Source organism: Pogoniulus pusillus, chromosome Z, assembly GCF_015220805.1.
Source record: "Pogoniulus pusillus isolate bPogPus1 chromosome Z, bPogPus1.pri, whole genome shotgun sequence".
Lineage (NCBI taxonomy): Eukaryota > Metazoa > Chordata > Aves > Piciformes > Lybiidae > Pogoniulus > Pogoniulus pusillus.
In genome coordinates, this window is record NC_087309.1 from 75,329,656 (window position 1) to 75,350,551 (window position 20,896).

The window sequence follows — 20,896 nt, forward strand, 5'->3', positions numbered from 1 at the left end:
ATAGGCTGGATCTTGGGAGGAAGTTCTTCACAGAAAGAGGGATTTGCTGCTCTCAGTGAATGGGCTGCCCAGGACGGTGATGGAGTCACCATCCCCGGAGGTGTTCAAGACTGGATGAGGGACTTATTGCCATGGTCTAGTTGATTGGATAGGGCTGGGTGACAGGTTGGACTGGATGATCTTGGAGGTTTCTTCGAACCTGGCTATGATTTGCTACACTCCAGTCCATTGGCACCTCCCCAGTTAGCCAGGACTCCAAGTAAATAATGGAGAGCAGCTTGATGAGCACATCTGTCAACTCCTTCCGCACTTTTATGTACTTCAGACTTGTGTAGGTTCAAGTGTCATAGCACATCATTGACCACTTTGTTTATTGTGATGACCTCATTCTGATTCCTCTCCATCTCATATTGAAGGCACACATTAAACCAGGGCACCTGTGATTTAACTACATTTTGCCACAATCTTTGCCTTGGCTGCAGATTTCTCCCCAACTTGTACCCAGCTTTTACCACTCAGGCGCCACTGTGAAGAACCCAACAACAGAAAAAACAAGGCAGGGACTTTTTTTATTACAGCTCTGCAAAAGTGACCCTCATGCATCACCTCTTAATTGGTGTATTTGGTCCAGTGTTTTGGTTGTTAGACAAGCACCAAGGCTGCACTTCTCCAGCATCTCTCCCATCTCAAGAGAAGGCTGAGGGATGAGCAAGATCTTGGGAGGCGACACAGCTAGGCCAGCTGACCCAAACTAGCTAATGGGATTTTTCCACGCCATAGGACATCTCACATATAAAAACTAAGTGAAACCAAGTATGGGAAGCATTCATTGATGGCATCTGTCCTCCAGAGCAACTCCTATGCATACTGAAGCCCTGCTTCAGCAGAGGGTGGCCAAATCACCTGCTGATGTGAAGTAGAGAACATCTTTCATGTGTAGCCTTTTGCATTTCATCCTATTAAATTGCTCGTCTTGACTCACAGACCTTTGGTTATGCTTTACCTCTCCCCTGTCCATCTAAAGGGAGTGACAGAATAGCTTTTGTGGGCATCTGTCCCCCAGCCAAGACTAAACCACCACGACAGGACAGTAACTGCTTCAGTGCTGTGGAGTAACGCAAAGTCCTCTACAACCCTAGGCAAAGTGAAACAAACAAACTAACAAAACCAACCATCAAACCAAAACAGAAGGAATCCATGCTTTTCTGAACTCATCGTATCCATATATGCAACACACTTTTGCATCCTTTACATTTGTTTTTATTCAGGAAGTGAAATTAGAACTTGTAAACTATAAATACAAATGCCAAGGTATTACATGAGATATCCAGAGCCTTTATATTTTTTATTTTCTCACAAAATTCTTATGGAATTCAACATACAATAGGGAAAACCAAATAAGTTTAAGTTCTGCATACAATGAAAAACAAGTTACAGAGTTAGATACGGTCAATTTGCTGGTTTATAAGATTTTCTACCTCATACAAATGAAAGCTCAGAAAACAACTATAATTAATTCAGTAATGGTACAGCAACTGTCATTTCCAACAGTGTTATCTGCATTAAGTAAGCTGTCATAACCAGGTGTACTTTACCACTGTTTACTCAGTGTCATCACAAATTTTTTAAAATATTTTATTTATATACTGTCACCAATATATATATATGTACTGCAAAGAGGGCCAAACACTTGACATTTTTGCAAGTTTTACTTATTTGCATGAGTATTTTTGCATTTTTCTCAAAAAGCAGTCTTTGCTTTCACACAATTTAATTTGTAAAAACCCTCACTTAACTCCTATGTTAAAGAAGCAGAAAAGCAAGCTTAACAGCAAGCTTCATTTATGCAAAGGGGTGGGAGGGGAAGAGTATATCCATTTTGGATATTATCCTATTTAATAACCTGAAGAAAAATAACCACCAACAACAGGTTCACTAAATTTATTTTAAAAAATCATAAAACTGTTTCTTATAAAAGAGCATTACATTCTGCACACTGCTCTCAAAGGATGTCAGGAACTACCAGTATTCTCCTCACTTAAAAAAAGATACAGTGTACATAGAAGCAGGGCATTCACAACAATTACAGAAAAACAGTACAATTTACCACCAACAATGAACAAAAATAAAACCCACTCTCTCTGCTGCTCCTTCAAAATTTCCTGTTAGTCTTGTGCGCCCTTCCCCTCCCACTCCATGTATTTGTAAGGAACTAAAACATTACATCTGGTGGACAGCAAATATTCCACTACACCTCAAATGCAGAACACCTATGAAGCAGAGGAATGTTGGCTTTTAAAACAGAAGCAGATAAAAAAAAAAAAAAGGGTGCAGGACTCCTTCAGTTCTTCACTAGTCTTAGAAAAACTTTCCAGAATACTGCTTCACACTATAAAAAAGAAAAAATAATCTTGCATTAGAATCCTTCAACATCTGCATACTGCTTCACACTATAAAAGAAAAAGAAAAAAGCATGTATTAGAATGATGGACCATACAACTTGCATCAACATTCACAAATGACATTCTTAGAGCAGACTGAACTATAAATTCCTAATATATTTTAAAGTAAATAAAATACTAATGGCTATTAATTATATGAATATTAATATATTTTAGGCACATTTAAATATTAGTAATCTAAAGCCAAACATTCAAATTAAAGTATCTAAATCTCCTATGACCACCAACACGTTAACAAACTAAGCAAATTATATCTGAAGCTGTTAATATTTGGCAAAATAAGACAAAGTAATGTCAACAACGTATGCTGCGTAACAGCAGCAAATGGATTTCAACTTGTCCTGTAGAGGCATGGTCTGTGCCATATGGCAGACTGTGATTTGTTGTCAATTTAGTTATCTAAAAACAACAAAATCACTAGTCTTCCACACAGAACTAGGCCAACATCCACTGAAATCTTCTATATTTTCTACAGGCTCTATATAATTAATTACAAGTAGGGTTTTTTTTGCAGCAGTTTTCACCAGAGAAATGAGAGGACTGCTTGGTTAAGGTATCTTCCACCAATATTAGTTTTGAGGGTGTCTTCATTTCAATTAGAATGGAGGAAAAGAACCAAAGCAAAACTACCACTGGAGAAGTTAAGTTCAAATAGTTACTTAAAACCTGTCTTGTAAAAACTGTACCACAGAGAACAGCTTTAGTGTGTATGTATCAGTCGGCCTAAAATTGACAGTAGGGGGTGAAACTGTAACTTGCCTGTTCTGCAGTAAATACTGTGCATTCTGTATCTGGTCCTGTGTTCCTGTAATAGTTATTATCCGATCTTCTGAGCCTTCTAATGGTTCATCAATTTTGATTGAAGCTCCTGATTCATGACGTATTTGTTTGATTCTCTGTCCTCCCTTTCCAATAATAGATCCTGCCAACTAGGGGAGAGAGCAAAGCATTCAACTCCTGCTACAACTTCAATTTATTAAAACCACAGCAGTGTTTTGAGTAGCTTCCGTATGTTTAGTCTCAAGAGTTGCAGTTGAAGCTTACTTCTTTACAGCCTCAAAACATCCTTTGCAATGTTAACTGTAACAAAGACATATTGATACGTGGCAGAATCAGTTGCTCATTTGTAAAAAGCAAGCCACAGAGACCATCTCTGTTACTGAATATTAACAATAAGTAGATTTGTTTAATCTATCTCTAAAGTGAACACAAACATTGGAAAAAACAAATTTCAGATGATTTAGAAAAAACACTTGATATGAGAAGTACTGGTCAAATACCCTGAACACCTCCAATCTACATTTACACAGTTTAAGGAAAGCCTGTGACTTTTTTAAAAATGAGAAAAAAGTTGAAAGCAATTCAACTTTACTTACATCTTTGGGAATAGTTACTTGTGTTGTGATGATGGGTCCACCAAGATCTCCATATGAACCACGACCCCCTGCATAAGAATAATCTGATTTAAATGTATGTATCAAGCCCTTTAATAAGCACATAATAAAGTACATGTGAAGGTTCTACATAAACACTTACCATATCCAGAGCCGCCCTCGAACTGTAAGAGAAAGGGGGAAAAGTGAGTATTAACAGCTAACGTTGAGCCTATTTTTGTAAGCATCTCAACCCCAAACCTTACTGTAAGTATAACAGTGAGGTGCTGTCAAAGGCCAACTGAGGCTGAGGACAGATGAGAAAAAAAGGATGGGTAGGAGAGCATAACTGTACATAACTTTATTTAACTGCAAATACTTCGGTTTGCTTTTAAATAATCTTACATGTTTGACTGCAACATTATATAGGAACAACCACTGCAAGGGTAAGGAACTGTGCAGAGCAAGCAAGTATGAAAGCTGCTGCACAATGCATCTGCAGAATCTCTTATGATCCAAAGCTCTAGATTTCAGCTTTTGGCACTGGATTACAAGTCTTTTGCTTTATTTTGTTGCCAGGTAAGATCATCCACCTTTATCTGGATCATTCTTCTCTGGGCTGCTCCAATTTGGGCCTTGCCAGCAGGGAGACTTACACATAAAATAAGACTAGCTTCTCACCTACTCATTTTCTAATAATACCAGAAAGGATCTGAAGAAAAGACTAGAAGCTGAAATCCTTTTTGCTGTCTCTGCAATTGCCTGCCCCCATAGTTTCCTAAGGTGAAAGTTTAATGACCTAAAAATTCATCAGTTTCAACATTAAGTCTGACTGCTGTCATAGTTCTGGCCAGCATTTGATCCAGCTTGGCTTAGTCCTTGCCACCACCCTGGGAGTACCTGGCACAGCACAGGCCCTTGGAAGAGCCTGCCTCTCCTTCCATGATGGTGGCAGGGGTAGGGGGCAACAAAGGACATAAAAGACCCAGCCATATCAGCTTCATCAATTCAGCTGCTTCTAGGCAGTTCCTGATGACGCTTTACTCCTCACTCTGATTAAACTAACATTCAAAAGATCAGAGTACAACTTTATTCATGCTACCAATACAGCTCAGGAGAGGCTCAGATCTCCAGTTTTGAGACCAAAGAATTACCTAGTAACTGTCAATCCTCTTATTTCATCTGTCTTCAAGAAAAACAAACTAAACAAGACAATGGAAAAAAAACCCCACACCAAAAGCTCTGAAGAAGAGCTCCAATATTTAACACTCTATTCACACTATGTCACAAACCTTTGTATCTCACAACAGATAATCATCACAACTTCCTTCTGTTCCGCTAAAACTGCGATATAACAAATCCAAATCACCAGCAATGAGCACTCCTAGCCTCTATAGTTTTAGGATTTCTAGATCAGTAATAGACATCAAGTGCTTCATTTAATCTAATGTTTTCTAAGGGCACAAGACTCCATTTTCATACTTCCTTACAGACTCAAAGAACAAGTATGCAAAGTTCTCCAGAATTCAACTTCTGGAGGACCAGTGGGGTGACTTTTGAGAGAAGCATGGGGCTGCCCCCTGTATCTGTCAAAGCCAGACAGTTCGAGCTAACGCCAAAATGTCTATGCCTACTGCTTAAAGCTGAGACCACTGGCAAAGCTGGTGGCACTCCTGTGATCAGTGTGCCTCAGATAAGAGATTAGCAAGTGAAAAAAGTGAAACAACGCCACAGACACCACAGTAAAAGGAGGGGGGAAAGAGGCGCTCCAGGCTTTGGAACAAAGACTTTTCTGCCGCTCATGAAGTGAACTACCCTGAACCAGATAATCACACTGCAATCCATGGAGGACCTTTTATTTGGGTGAGAATGACCTGAAGGAAGCTGCAGTCTGTGCAAGGCGCATGCAAGTGAAGGTGCTTAACAGGACATATGCCCAGCTGGGGGCACACACCGGACCAGTCTGTTCCTGAAAGCACTGTACTCCGTGATGATGACTCAGGCTGAAGCCTATCTTGAAAAACCTGATCTCCATTGAAACATCCAGATTTGAGCACTTTGTCAATAACTGCACCCTGTGAGAGGGACCCCACACTACAGGTGAACAGCCAAAGTGTGATGAATTGACTGTAACCCACCATTCCCCATTCCTCCTGCACCACTCCTGCTACAGGAAGTAGAAGAGCAGGAAACAAAAGAATGAAATTCAGTCTGGAAGGAAGTGAAGGTGTTTTTAGTTTTCCTGTTTCTTACAGTGCTACTGTAGTTTTAATTGTCAATAAATTACTCTTCCTCAAGTCAACTCTGTTTTGCCCACAATGGTAATAATCAAGTGATCCCTCTGTTCTGTATCTTGAGCCACAAGCTCTATCTCTCTTTCTCCCCTCATCCTACTGAGGAAGGTGAGACAGCAGGAGCACCTGGCAGCACACCAAGTTCAAACAACTGCAATTACTTGTTCACATTGTAATGCAACATGTCTTCCCCTAAATACTGTTTACAGACTGCCTTTTTAGAAGATCAGAATGGAAGCTACTCAGACTGAAGAGCTGAGCTTGTCCTCTGCCTCTAAGCAACCTATATGCTGCGTGAGCATGCTACTTACTAATAAAACCTAACAGAGCCTGTAGCAGAGTCCAAATTCCAAGAGAATCAAGGTTTAGCTTAAGACTTAATTGACAGACTGGTCAGAGTAGCACAATGCATACACACATATTCCCATTGATACTCATCTGAAGATCCCTTTTAGAACTAATTTGTGTTCAAGAAAGTTCTTTCCTTGGTCATTTTTACCTCCCTAAACTGTAACTAGACACCAGATGAGTCAAGCAATTCCATTTGCTGTGTTTATGTAAGCTAAGGACAGAATTTTAGTATTTGACAGCACTTTGCCATCTGATAAACAGCGTAAGTATCTGACGAATCCCTAAACTTCTCTTCCCAAACCCTACCCAATTAACTGTGCCTTTCCAAGTGCACTGATAATTAAAGGAGAATAGTTTATCTCCAAATACAAGTAAAAAGTTACTTTTAAGACTTGCTGTTTGAAACAGGAGAAAATACATTATGAAATTAATACAAAATATACATCCTAAATCCATGCAACTACAGTGTATCAGTTATGGAGAAAGTTAATATTCACAACACGAAAATACAGTAAGTGTAAAAGAGGCAAAAGGAGGTATAGGAAAGACTCTCTTTTGGCTGTGCTATTATGTATTTCCACATTTCAGTTACTGTACAGGACATACTGCAAGATAAACTGCCAATAAATTCTGAGTCAGAAGGACAGCTTTATGATTTTCAATAGATGCAAGTCACTACTGACTACACTCAGCATCAAGAAACACACATCACTGCAACCTATTTAATGAAGTCATTTTTACAGAGAAGTTTGAACACACTTACCAACTCTGGCGGCTGCATATCATCACAGGCATCTACATGACATTGCATCATCTTCCAGACATGAGCAAAAAAGGAAAGAAACATTAACAACTTAGCAAGCAAAGAGACACTGGTACAGAGGAACATTTTTTCTCCAACAAAGTTAGATCTTTGTGATTTAGACCACTTTTGTGATTTAGACCACTTTCAAGATTCACTCCCTTTCAGTTTCATTGTGAGTGAACTGTAAGCAGTCATGCTTTCTTCCCATTTATGTGATATAAAGAGGTCTTTCCTTCTACAAAAAAGGTCAGACAGCTAAAGGCAGAGCAACGTTGAACAAGTGGGGGTTTTGTCTTTTGAGAACACCTTCAAGTGCTATCCAGTATCAAAATCTTTTATTCCTTCCACATATTAGAAAACAAAGATTTAATAATGTCAGTCATTATCTCTATGCCAACAGCTGTTTAAGCAAGAACACTGCTTGTGTTCCATCAATTCATTTTCACTTACCTCAAAGCCAATAACCAGACTAACAACCTATTGCTGCCTTATTGTATCTGCTGCCTTTTAAAAATACAATGTATAATATTTCTTTCAGAGTTCTGCATCTTAAACATTATTTACATACACACTAGTAGGACAAGCCAGTGAGCTTAACTTTTACATCTAGTTAAAGAAAACATGTGCAGTCCTTAACTGATATCCAAATTATTTTATTATAATTTTCTCTGTTTTTTAATAGGATTATCTAAGAGTGAAATTCTGTAACTTTCCTCCAGTGTCCACATGGTTAAGTAGAACAGCTGTCACAAGCTCTTCCTTTCCTGATTTTTTAATGTGCTTGTTAATGTCATGTCTCTAAAGCATGAAGATTTTTGTATTTTTAAGTGTATGCAGTTAAATTGTCACATATCAATACATGCACATAGAAATTAAAAAAATTCCAATAATTAGGAAGTAGTTGAAGAACAAAATACCATCAGGAGTTTGAAGACACTCACAGATTACTGAGAGGAGACAGTACACTTAACAGGAGACATTCTGATTTAACCCTCTATTAACTCAAGAGTTTGAAATTGTTTGTACTTTAAAACTTTAGTACCGTATCAGGCAATTACAGAAATCAGTGAGGGGATAAAACTACTTTATAGACCTGCCCACTTTGTTTTCTACCCTTCATGTTCATCTCTGAGTACTTTAAAGAACTCTGCAGATGAAGAAATTTTTTTTTTGTTAAAAACTGTCATAATAGCTGCTACAGGCCATGTAACAGATTTGGAGTAGTTATACACTTAACTCAGAAGTCATTATGGTTGGAAAAAGATCTCTAAGATTGCCAAGTCCCTCTGTAAGCCAACCAGCCTAACAACTACACTGTATCCTGAAGTGCTTTTAGAAATTGAGTTCAAGAAAGGAAGGGTCAATTAGACAGAAGTCATGCTAAACAGAAAGCAAAATGTATTTTCTATTCTAGTTGGAACAGACCAAAATAAAACCCACTACTGCCCAAAATTCAAGCTAAGTAAGACCTAGCTCATGAAGACAATTAAAGAAGGGCAAGCTGCTCAGTATACATGCCAACCAAAGCCAGAAGAGGGAAAAAAATTGCTACTGTAGATTTACCTCTGAAATAGGTGATTTCCCAGGAAAGAACAAACTAGTACAACAGTAACTGACTGCTGGAAAGCTTCATATAGAGGAATACTTTTTAAAGCTTCCATATACTTTAAGTTTTTTTTTCCCCTCAGCAAGTATCAAAATTAACTTAAGATTCAACTCAGCACTGGTCCTAGTATCAAAAAATTTGGAGTGGCAGTGGATTTTTGCATAGAAATCACCGGAGAATTGATTCAAAAGAGCAACCACCTCCAAGGTTAACTAGAGCTCTTCGCAGACACTGTAACATGTACAATTCTAGTCATGCTTATTTTTTTCCAACATCAAGAATGCTTGTGTGAATCAAAGAATTTCAGGCAACATTGTTCTGATGTTTTTTCTTTGTCTGCAAACCCCACAAATTTCCTGCCTCTGTTGTCTTGAATAAAAAAAATGAAAGACAGTCAATGTAAGACAACCTCCACTGTAGAGCAGCCATCTTTGGTGGTATGAGGAGAGAAAGCAAGCAGACAGTGTTTTGGGTGTCCACTTACACCCTGAGAAGTCCTCCACATGGGACCACTTCTGCAGAGAAAACATTGTGATTTTATCACCGGAATCATGCACACCCCATATTTAAGTGCATGCATTCAGCAACAATATATGTAGACAGTTGACATGCTAACTGTGCTTATGCAACTAAACAAGGCAAATTTTAAACTCGTACCATGCCATCATAACGGTCTCCTGGTCTGCCCCTTCGGTCGTAGGACATAAGATCTCTACAAATGAAAGAAAAGCAGAATGCTTATTGCTTTAGAAACTAGTTTATATAGTGTAATTTAGATGTTCCATTTCATAGCTCATATATCCTAACTTCAACTCTCTCTAGTTTTAAGTTTCAGAACTACCGAATACAGTCCTACTAAATTACTAGAGGGCAGCAAATAACTAAATACCAGCATTTCTCAAAATAATCTGGTCTAACACACACTCAACCCTGCATAATCACTGTCAACATTGAAGAGTGAAAAAAAAACACTGGAAAGATGAAAATATGATTCAAGAGACTGTACACAGTGTGAGTTTTCTATAATGTATCTATACAACTCACCCGCCACGAGGAGGTGGTGGAGGAGGAAGGGGAAGATTACGAGCTCTGCTTCCACCTCTACCTCCACGACCTGGTGGAGGTGGTGGAGGTCCTCTGCGAGGGCTCATATCATCATAATCTCTTCTTGATGGAGGCATAGGTCGTCCACCACGACCAGGGGGCATTCTATCAAAACCTCCTCTTCCACGCATCGGGAAGCCTACCGGACGTCCCCTTCGATCATCAAACATTGTGAAGCCACCGTAGTCGTATGTTTCATCATAGAAATTAGGATCGTAAGGCTGGGCCCGTCCTTTTATTGGAGACTAAAACAAATGAACCAAATCAGGACCATTACAATCAATGTATTTAATTACGTTAAGAGTTCCAAATTTGTTAATTTATATTTATACACATTTTTGGATTTCACAATGCTAGTTATAAAGGAGGAAATAGTGATTTGTTTCTCATGAGTCTAATTACAATATTAAGAAACTGTTGTCACTTACTAGTGGTTAAGGAGAAAAGGAGACAAAACTGATTAGTTTCTCCATCTTAATGTTTCATATAAAACATGAATAATGGCCCACCACTATCAAAAATTGCTTCTTTCTTCCATATAGTGCACCCCAATTACAGAAAAGGGAAATAATGTCAAAAGATGGTAACTTGATTGCTCTATTACTGGGGAAGTAGGAGGTACTAAATTCGAAATAGAAAATTAGAGATACCAAAAAACAGATCTTGAAACATTCACAAATTACACTGAAAATAAAATTTGTTTCATAAACATTACCTCAGAGATAAGATCCAAGATAATCTTAATACATTCAACGACTCTATCAGGCTTTCCACCAATAAGAACTACTCTGTCAGTAGAATGAGGACAGCACTCTTGGAAGAGCTTAATGGTGGTCTGGGTGTTCTGTGGAAGAAAAATATAAATCAGAGATTAAGTATTTGAAACAACAACTTCATAAATCCATTAAGCCCCTTTTAAAAAACAATATAAATAATATAAATTTCCCTGTCATTTAAGTGTATGCTTGCTTCTAACTTCTTGGAACAAATTTAATGCTGTATTTAAGATCTTTATTGACAGTTTTGTTGAGAAGGAAGAAGCTCAATTTTCTCCTCTCTCAACTATGTCTCGTCTACACTATCACTTAACTAAACACTATCAAAAGGACTACGCATCTATTGCAACCTTGGAGGTGTATTCACAGAATCACAGTAAGTCAGAGGCTGGAAGGGCTTCTGGAGATCACTGAGTCCAAACACCCCTGCCAATGCAGGACCATAATCTAGTGCAGGTCACACAAGAAAGCATCCAGGCAGTCTTGGAAGTCTCTAGAGAAGACTCCACAACCTCACTGGGAAGCCTGTTCCAGTGCTCCATGACCCTTACAGTAAAGAAGTTCCTCCTGTTGAGGGAGAACTTGCTGTGCTGTAGTTTACATCCATTGCCCCTTGTCTTATTGCAGGGCACAACTGAGAAGAGTCTGTCCCCTCCCTCTTGACAGCCAGCCCTCATAAAACCATATATTAGATCCTCGCTCTGTCTTCCATTCAGCAGACTAAAAAGCTCATCCCTCAGTCTCTCCTCACAGGGCACGTGCTCCAGCACCTTAATCATCTTGTACCCCTGTGTTGGACTCTTCCGAGCAGACACCTATCCCACCTGAATTGAACACAGTATTTCAGGTGAGGTCTCACCAGGAAAGAGAGAGAATAGAACCTCCTTCCATGTGCTGAACAAACTCCTCTTAATGCCCAGAATCCCAGTGGCCTTCTTGACCACAAGGGCACACTGCTGTCCCATAAATAGCCTGTTGTCCACCACGTTCTTCTCCACAGGGTTACTTTAGAGCAGATCACCTCCTAACCCGTACTGGTGCAATTTATTATTCCTTCCCAGGTGAAGGACTCTGCACTTACTCCTTGCTGAACCTCATTAGCTTTTCTTTGTCCAGCTCCCCAGTCTGTCCAAACCTTGCTGAATGGCCATACAGCCTCATATTAGCCATCATATATCAAGAAAACATGCTTTGGACAGCAGTACTGCTACCATTACATAGATATTATGCTGTTCTCAACTCATGATGCCAGCTTGTACCAGAACAGACCTGAAATTGCCTCTGACACAGTGTCAAGAATGGACAGAAAACAGACATTATTTTACACTCAGGGGGCCATTGGTTTTTTTACATCTCATTCCCTTACTGAAATAAAGACAATAAATTGTCTTCTGGAGAGTGAACTTAGAAGAAAATATAAAAACACAGCTCTTTCACATCAATATTCAGGAACCTATTCAACTTCTATCATAGGAGTCTGTGAAGGTGCATTTGCCCCAAACCATTCTGCTTGCCAAACAACGCAAATAAATCTAGTTCATTGTAGGAGCAACATGTAATTTCATTTACTTTTAGGAAGCAGAATGTTCTTTTAAGAACATCATTCTACTAGGAATATTGCCCCAAACTTGACTAGAAGTTTCAGGTTCTACCACCAATGACTTTACTTATGAATGTTTGCAAGAAAGCTGCAATTCACAGATCTATTTCAGAACATCAACATAATGTATGCAGTATCTTCTGAATTACTGCAGAGAAGATACTAACACTTGTCCTTTATGAACAGAGAACACTGAACTGTTTATTGGAAAAAGGGAAGCAGATCTCAGAAGAACAGGAAACTATTACCTCTCGGAGTTCTTTAATTTTAGCACCCTTGACACCAATAATTCCTCCTGCCAAACTTTGGTGAATGAGAAGTCTTAGTTCACAGTCAAAGTCACTGCCTTTGTAGTGTTGATACTGTAAGAAAGACGGATACAAGGTAAACAATATTAGTCATAATAAATTTGAAATATTCAGGGCTTGGTGAAGTTTCTTCTCTAAACACAGTGCTATGAGTTGATTTACTGCTGTGTTATAACTCAGCTTTTTCTTTGACAAGATGACAAATACTTAAGCACTTTACCTCAATATAAACTGATGTCAGATCAGTTTCCTTATTATGAAATACTGCAGTATTTTACACAAAGACTGGAAATAGGGTAACATCCTCACATAGCCAACACAAAATACAAATTGCAACTACTTTAAAAATGAGATAAAACAAGTCTGAAGACAAATGCTTTGAAAGCAAAGAGAGCTGCTCAAAACCTTAATATACAGTGACTCTGTCCATGATAAAAAAAAAAAGGCAGCTAATACGTAATTTGAGAGTTGAAACTTTTCTTTAAAGGGCTTTAAAATTTCATTTCCTGTATTCAAAAACCAGAAAATAATCTAGAATCATCTTATTTCAAAAGCTAATCCCTTACCTCCAAAAGGCAAAACATTAAGAGACATACCTCTTCTAAAGTAGGGATAATCTTCTTCAGAATTTCTCCAATTGTCTCTATGTCTGCGCTTATGCTCAAGATGCTGTTGGAGGCCATAATGCCAGAAAATACAGTGAAGGTGGAAAAGAAGTAGATTTTTTTAGTCAACATACACAAAATTCTAACAAGTTTTACTACAGAGAAGAGCTTACAATTAATAGTCCCCATTTAAAATAAACCTGTTTGCTCAATTTACAGCACATGCATTTTTGTTTATGCCCAATATATATGCATGATAAATTTAAAGTTAGGTAGATCTTGCAGAGAGAGAGAAAGACAGAACGGGCTTTTGGAAGGGCTCAGATTAAGTGGGCAAGAAACTTGACGCAGAACTGAAAGTAGAAGTGTTCCCCGCCACCACTAATTTAGGATACCCTCACTATTACATAGGTAAAACTGGCACACCTTCTCACAGAAAAAAGTGGGGATATGCAAGTGGTGAACACTGTATCTGCAGTAAGGTTATGATACCAGTTAGAAATCAGATTTCTAATGGGTTCTCCAAGAAAACAAATACAAATGCAAGACAAAAAAAAGACAAAACAAATGAGAAGTGAAGGGAAGTGAACCAGAGTTAGCATTTCATCAGAAATTAATTATGAACAGGCAATGTTGACAGGAGCAAGGTGGGCCACATAGACAGAGCGAGAGACTACTTTGAAACAATTTGATTTACAATGCAGCAAATATGCAACACTTGAAGCTGTGCTCCTTCCATTGAAATAAAATCAGTGGATTGTTTGGGTGGGCAACTCACGTAGAAGTTCAGTGACAAAAAGACTTAATGGGCAAAATAAGACAGAAAACTTGAAAAAAAAAACAAAAACAATACACCGTCTATAAGGGGATACTATTTAATTATATCAAAGGCAGGTAATAAAATACATTTCTCTCTTTCTAATCAGGCAGTGAGGCATAAACTGTTGGGACATACCGCTCGGGGCCACTGCTGTCTGGGACTGAAACACTGGCATTGTACTGCATTGGTCATTGGCGTTCGTGGATGTTGGCATTGGGCATGGGTATTCAATCAGAAGTTGTCAAGTATGGTACCCGTTTGGCAACGAGCACATTTTTGGGCATAGCCAACCAGGGTTTTCACATGGGCGTTCAGGGGCGGATGGGCCAACGTCATGGTGGGCAACGCAGGGGCAAGTCGATCCAGTACATGGGCAACGGAGATATATGGCCAAAAAAACAAGGAGAGGGAAAAGGGGGAAAAGCAATAAATTTTAATTTAATACAAACTATACTCATTACTCTCAATTAATGAAACAAGCTCAAGTTGTTCTGAAGACTAACACAATTATGGATTGCTACACCAGCTGTGGTTTAACAGTATGGACCTTAAAAATGAGTCACTTGATCTGACTAAACTAGTTTTAACATATGATGTTTCAGTAGCAGGCTGGCTCATGAGGGTAGACACAAAACCTGTTGAGATCACTATTATTAGAACCTCGGGCAGATCGGGAAAGTTAATTTTCCAGACCAATCTGAATTATCTGGACTTAGGTGACACACTTAGTTGGAAAAGAAAAAAAGGAAAGAAAAAAAAGAAAAAACCACCACAAAAAACCATCCTATTAAAAAAAAAAAAGAAAAACACAACTAGCTGCCAAAATTAGCGAGCGTACATATGATTCCTGACCATTTCAACTTCAACCTCGATTCTAGTTGCGGTAGTTTATGCACTTAGTTGGAGCTGATTTGTAATGAGATACTGCCAAATCTCATGTTCAGTAGAGTCTTAACCGAAAAGCTGTTGAAACTGTAGCTGATGTCAAGTACAGGAGTGTAAACAAATGGAATTTAAGAAGCGTTGCCAAGTTTTATAAATACACATTATGCTGAGCATGTGTCTAATCACAAGAGTCAACCCACTGTAAAATGCGAACAGGCAAGCTGGTCGTGATTGTTTAGAACTGCTTCCAACTACCTGAATACTTGTTTACTGTTCTATACACATAATTAAATCTAGAAATCTTACAATTAATGTGTTTGGGATGCAAGCTGTTGAAGAACAAACTGACTGGTTTGGTTTTTACAGAAAGTTAAAGAATTCCTCTATCACTGGGTTAAGCCAGCCACCTGCAATGGTTTCAGTAGTACTGTAATTGATACAGACATATGGGAAATGGTACAGTTAAGGGGTTTAAGCTTTGTCAGTATTTCTAATTAGGACGTTAACTCACATGAAGTGTGTAGTTTTGTGGAATTCTATTCAAAAGTGAAGAGACTTAATATAAACCTCTCCTGCCATGAGTCACGTTGGGTTTTTATTAGAGTAGAAATTTAAGAACTGTTATCTCCTCTAACAATCTATTAAAGATGTCTTGTAACTACTGGCGTCTACAGTTGAATTGCTCCGATTTCTAGAAATGCAAGCTTTTGATGTAGTGCTCTGAAAGAATTGGGTGTTAAATTAGTTCAATCACATGTATACTCACGTCTGTACGAAGTGCTTTAATATTTTTGCCACCTTTTCCAATCACTGCTCCAGCATTCTGGAAAATAGTTTTCGAAAGTCACGTTATGCCAACACAGCAGACTATTTTCAAACTCCTCAAGTCTAAGAAGCGTAAATCTCTTTTTGCATTATGCTACTGGCCTTGAGGTGGAGGCATGCAGGCACTGGTTTTGAAAGGTTCAAATCACATTGAAACAATCTGATACAGTTTGCCTGTGAAAAAAAGTGGTCAACAACTTCTACCACTGAACTCAGAAAAGGATGTTCAGTTTCACAATTAGTATTTCAATTCCAAATCGAAGTTTCTAGGCAATTCCATATGTGCTGAAGTCTCAAGAAAATACACTGTATGAATTTAATACAGGTCAATTATATGCCTCATTTATGCAAACTTCCTCCCTAGGCCAAAAAAACGATTGTGCTTGTAAATTTCACTTTTACACTCCAAACTCCTCTTGGTAATTCAGAGAGCTGACTTTGGTTTGTATTTCTCTCACAACTGACTTCTCAAGGAAGTACATTCTGAAAATGGTTAAAGCCCATATTAACAGCCTCTAAATTTTCTGAGATTAGCAAAACTTTTACCAGGTGATTACATGCAAAAGTGTTAGTATTATTGCACAATTACACACTATGTTTAACAGCATGCAAAATGTTTTGCAGCACCACACATAACTTAGCAATTTGATGCAGAGTTACAGTGCCAATACTAAAGACTAAAATACTTCAGAAAGTACAAGTCATGTCTAACAATTGGGAACACCAGAGAAAACTCATATGTATAGCAACTTTACTGTAATTGTTCACACTTGTCAGCTAAACCACTGCAATCACCATGATAGTAATTACTACTGCAATTCTTCCTGTTGACATATTTGAACAACTTTAGTAAATCTGTTTGAAAGAATTAGTAAAATCCTAAGGAAGGATCTTACCTTACAGTTAATTTACCTTTAATTTACTATTTCCAGCTGATCATTCTCCATTTCTTTTCCAAAGACTAATACAGAAAAACTCCCTTCAAAATAACAACCTCTCATTTATATTGCTGCTTTCACAGGAACTAAGTATTCTAAAAATAACTATATTGCTCTTCATGGATCTACTCGTCAAAAAAACCCCTGAAGATAACTGTATCACCAACACATTTTTACTAGCGTTCATACACTTAGAATTATTTCATAAATGTTATCTTGTGTTACATATTCTTCATAAACATACACTTTGCTACAGTCTTTGGCAATGCTGTAGCAAAAGCATTAAAAACTAAAAAGCATACTTTGCTCTGAAGAAGGATGCGTAATTCAACCATCTCATCCGTGTTTCGAGATCTTTTGAAGGCCTGTTCTTCCTCCATATCTTCTGCCGGACGTTTGCCTGTAGAAAGGTCCATAGGGGAGAAACACAAATATTTATTTAACTTGAGAAGTTGTAATAAAACGGAATGCATTGTAAATTCATATTCTGTATAAATACCTTGTTTTCTATTAGCTAAACACTAACTACTGACACCTAGTCTTAAGCATCCATAGCACAGAAACAGGTCTTGACTGATTAACCACTGAAAATCCATTTAGAATCTACGAACTATGGTCTACATGAGAATGTTTCACACAGCCTGTGAGAAATTTACAACATACCATTTAAAGCAGTGCAGCAAGCTTCACTTGCTACCTACCTCTGATTTGCAATTGGGAAAAAGACCTTCAGACAGAAAGCTCTAACTAAACTATTTGAGTCTAAGACAAACAGAAGTATCACTTCAAATACATAGTGCAAAAAAATTGCATAAATGCCTCAACTTCTTCATTAATTATGCACAAGAAGATTCTCATTATTTTGAAGTACTTCATGCATTTAAACTACTGCATGTAAAAACTGCAACAAAATACAACACATATATCTGACAATACTTGCTACTCACACTCCCCATAAAAGTACTGAATAACTATGAAATATTTTCAAATTCTTTATCCTAACTTTCAGCTTCTTATCCAATGTCCTAGATACACCAACAGAAAGATCACACAATCATGCTTAAATATTGTGTAATTATATGGTTGAATTAAAATCTAACAGATGTAGTGCAATGTGAAAAACTACTGCTGACACAGTTAAAGCCATTATTTACATTTTAAATATAAAATATTTTAAAATGCAAAAATATAAAGAGGTTCTCTCTTAAACAGTCCTTTAAAAAATTTACCATTTGTCTCTGTGTTGGTAAACGTCTCTTCCTGCTGTTCGGTCTCCATTGCCTTTTCTTCTTAGACTGGCAGGCAAAACCTGTTGAAAAACAAAAAATCTCATACATCTATTTTGTGAAAAGACAAACCGTACACTGTGCTAATGAACAAAAGCAAGAAGAAATGCCTGCTCCCGTAACTCACCACTATTATATATCCTTGCAGAGAAAAAGTCAAGTATTCTGGGCGGGATCAAAATCCAACAGCCTATGGCTTCAAGAGCCTATGAAAAAAGCACGCATCAGTAGTGACTCTGCTCACTTTCAGCTCGGATTCTCACTACAGCCAAAGACCAGATGTTTGACCTGAACTTTTGCTGTAAAGCTTTTCTTCACAAAAGAGAAAGCAGACCCAGGCCGAATATACTACTAAGGGGATACAAAAGACAAGTCTTCAAGCAAAGATGAACTGCTACTGCGTGAATTATAGCTTTTAGGCTGCCTTGGCTTTACTTTATATAAGACTACACAACTTAAAACTAGTAAATGTCCTACTACCTTGATCATCAGCATTAGTTGTACAGATGCTACAGCAACATATCAGCAGGCATTTTACGTGGCTTCCACTCAAGTATAACAGATGAAAACACAAACGATAACTTCTAGCCACACTGGGGAAAATATATTCAAATTTAACACCCTCTGTAGTTACATACAATCCTCTGCAGGCACAAAACAAAGACCATCAAAAGGAGTTGAACTTCTCTAGAGTTTTCTGAAATTGGAATCTTGCCTGTGAGCTGTTTCTGTTGATTTCAGAATACTAAGTCTCGTCAGAGACAACTTTAGCTTTAAAATCTGCAAATTATTCTCAAAAATGTTTCTACAGCTAATACAGCCAAACGATCATATTTTTCCCATTGAATTTTATTAAACTCCATTGCTTTGCCAAATTACAGTAACTCATTCTGATAATAAGAGATTAAAATCTACCAACCAAAAAAAAGTAACAAGATGTGTCTAACTTTTTAAACGCACTCTCATCCAGTTGTTAATTTTTGTTTGCCTTGTTTGTTGTACAACCTAACAGGAGACACTGCCTTTCCAGCACCCGTTGGTCTTTCTAGGCACTTAATGTGAGCTGATGGACGCGCACAGATTTAACGCCCACAAAATCTCAGCAGACATTGTCAAAATGTTGTTCACGTGAGGGAGGAGTTGGGAGGGGTTCGGACAATTTTCACACTGTCTAAACTGGCCTTTCGGACCTCAGTTCTTATATTTCCAACCATCCAAAGAACTTCAGTACTGCATGCAGCGAAGTGCAAGACGTAATACAGGGCTCGGCCTCTCCTAGTCACGTGTATTTACCCGCCTAGACAAACCTCTTCTAGTCCTTGTATGTAAAGTTACTGGGCTATCCTAGGTAAATCGAGTTACACGGATTAATTCTGTAATGATTTTTATAAATACCGAAAAGACAAAGTGGCCGCGAGAGGTGCCACGAACTGCCACAAACACTGCAGGAAAGAACCAGGGCACGACAATCAATTTCAGCGCCGCTCCCTCCGGGCGTAGTGGCCTTTCCCGATCGCCCGCCTGCCTCTCCGTAGCCGTTAGCGCGGCGGGCGACGAGCCCAGCTGGCTCTCGGGCAGGAGAGCGGCAGCATTACATAACACCCAAAGGCCCAGCCTCACCTCCCCGGCGGCGAGGATCACCAGAAATGGCGGCCGCTGCAATGGCGCCTGCCCGGTGCTAGGTGGAGTCGGGAGCGGAAAAGCCGCCACTACCACGCGGTCACAGAACATTTATCCCCCCTCCGCGCAGTAAGACACAAAGGAGGCGACCGGCGGCCCTAGCACTAGCACAACCGAAAAACTGGACAAGCTTGTCGCAAAAGGAGATCGGCAGCAACCGCTCCAGAAAACGGCGGTTGCGACGCAGAGCGCTGCTAAGTGGGCCTCCCGCGGCCACCTCCGCACAGATCGCGGCCGACACTGCCCTTCCCCCCACCCGCCATAATTCCCGGTAACTTGCCCGGGGCACAGAACTACCAAGGGCGGGCACAGGAATCCAGCTTTTACAGCTCCGCCACACTCGGGAAGCACCCGACATTGCTGCTAGCCTTCACTGAGCCACGCTAGCGAGGCCCAACTGCTCAGAGATGCTCGCAGAGACCTTTCTCGCTTTCTCCGCGTGCCGAGAGGGCGGAGAGGGAGCGCCCTTGGGCCTGCAAGCCTGCCCTCGGCCGTCTGAGGAGCTTTCCCCACCATCAGACGAGACAGCAACAACCCGGCCTCATTCTCCACATAGCTCTCGCCCACTTCACAACCATCCCCGAGAGTCCCTAGGAGTCCCGGTGCGCGGAGGCTCCCAGCGATTGATGTCCCACGACAAGGAATCCGCGGGCCTCCCGCGCCGCTGTGTCACGTAACGGCACCGAAAGCGCCACGATGGAAGGCCTAGCTAACCTGGCCTCTACGTTCCCCTCACCTGGAACGCCCGCAGCGCCCCCTCCTCGCCAGCCCGTTATACCCTGCCGCGATCTGTGCATACCTGGCCTCGCCGCGCACGGGAGAAAAAGGGTAGCAGTCCCCAGCAGCACCGCGCACATCCACCAGCACCGCCAGGCGATTGGCCCTGCCACCTCCCTCTTGCCCGAGCCCGCCACGGCTCCATTGGATAAGGCTGCTGTCCATCAAGAATACGAGGCGTTCCCCCCACGCCCCGCCCTCCGTGAAGCCCAAGGCGAGCCAGGCCTGGCAGCAGAAGAGTAACGTAGCAATCCGCCCCGCCACCCGCTCCACTGCGCTATGCTGCGCCGAAGTCGTTCTTGTTACCTGCCCGGTGGGAGCCGCGATGGAAGCGGTACAGACAGAGAGGGGCAGCAAAGGAGAGCAAAAGCCACCACAATCGTGCGAAGAGAAAATGGCGT

The 20,896-nt window shown here is 39.9% G+C and overlaps 1 protein-coding gene across 7 annotated transcripts; it reads right to left on the reverse strand.

Annotated features, from left to right (window-relative positions):
- Window positions 1-1,237: 1,237 nt before the first annotated feature.
- Window positions 1,238-20,895, reverse strand: HNRNPK (heterogeneous nuclear ribonucleoprotein K). 7 transcript variants are annotated; one of them, XM_064140503.1, is made up of 16 exons: window positions 20,802-20,895; window positions 18,166-18,244; window positions 17,982-18,061; window positions 17,055-17,164; window positions 15,756-15,812; window positions 14,240-14,283; window positions 13,276-13,348; window positions 12,620-12,733; window positions 10,711-10,839; window positions 9,936-10,240; window positions 9,549-9,603; window positions 7,244-7,294; window positions 3,999-4,020; window positions 3,839-3,921; window positions 3,222-3,391; window positions 1,238-2,450 (listed from the first exon to the last, which is right to left on the reverse strand). In XM_064140503.1, exons 3-16 carry the CDS (start codon window positions 18,028-18,030, stop codon window positions 2,417-2,419), a joined length of 1,296 nt encoding a protein of 431 aa, XP_063996573.1. In that variant the 5' UTR covers window positions 18,031-18,061; window positions 18,166-18,244; window positions 20,802-20,895; the 3' UTR covers window positions 1,238-2,416. The 7 variants fall into 7 exon arrangements, with proteins under 7 accessions (XP_063996573.1, XP_063996574.1, XP_063996575.1 ...); XM_064140504.1 differs by lacking the exon at window positions 20,802-20,895 and adding an exon at window positions 20,518-20,602; XM_064140505.1 differs by lacking the exon at window positions 18,166-18,244 and having other exon boundaries at window positions 1,238-2,389; window positions 20,802-20,892.
- Between the last annotated feature and the right edge of the window lies 1 nt (window position 20,896).

Bases quoted from the DNA above. Each gene is read 5' to 3' on its own strand.
- HNRNPK (XM_064140503.1), bottom strand. From the start codon at position 18,030: ATGGAGACCGAACAGCAGGAAGAGACGTTTACCAACACAGAGACAAAT. The intron at 13,349-14,239 runs GTATGTCCCAAC...GGCCTCCAACAG, and splicing joins GACAGCAGTGGCCCCGAGCG to CATCTTGAGCATAAGCGCAG. The intron at 7,295-9,548 runs GTACGAGTTTAA...CATGTCTGGAAG, and splicing joins GAGACCGTTATGATGGCATG to ATGATGCAATGTCATGTAGA.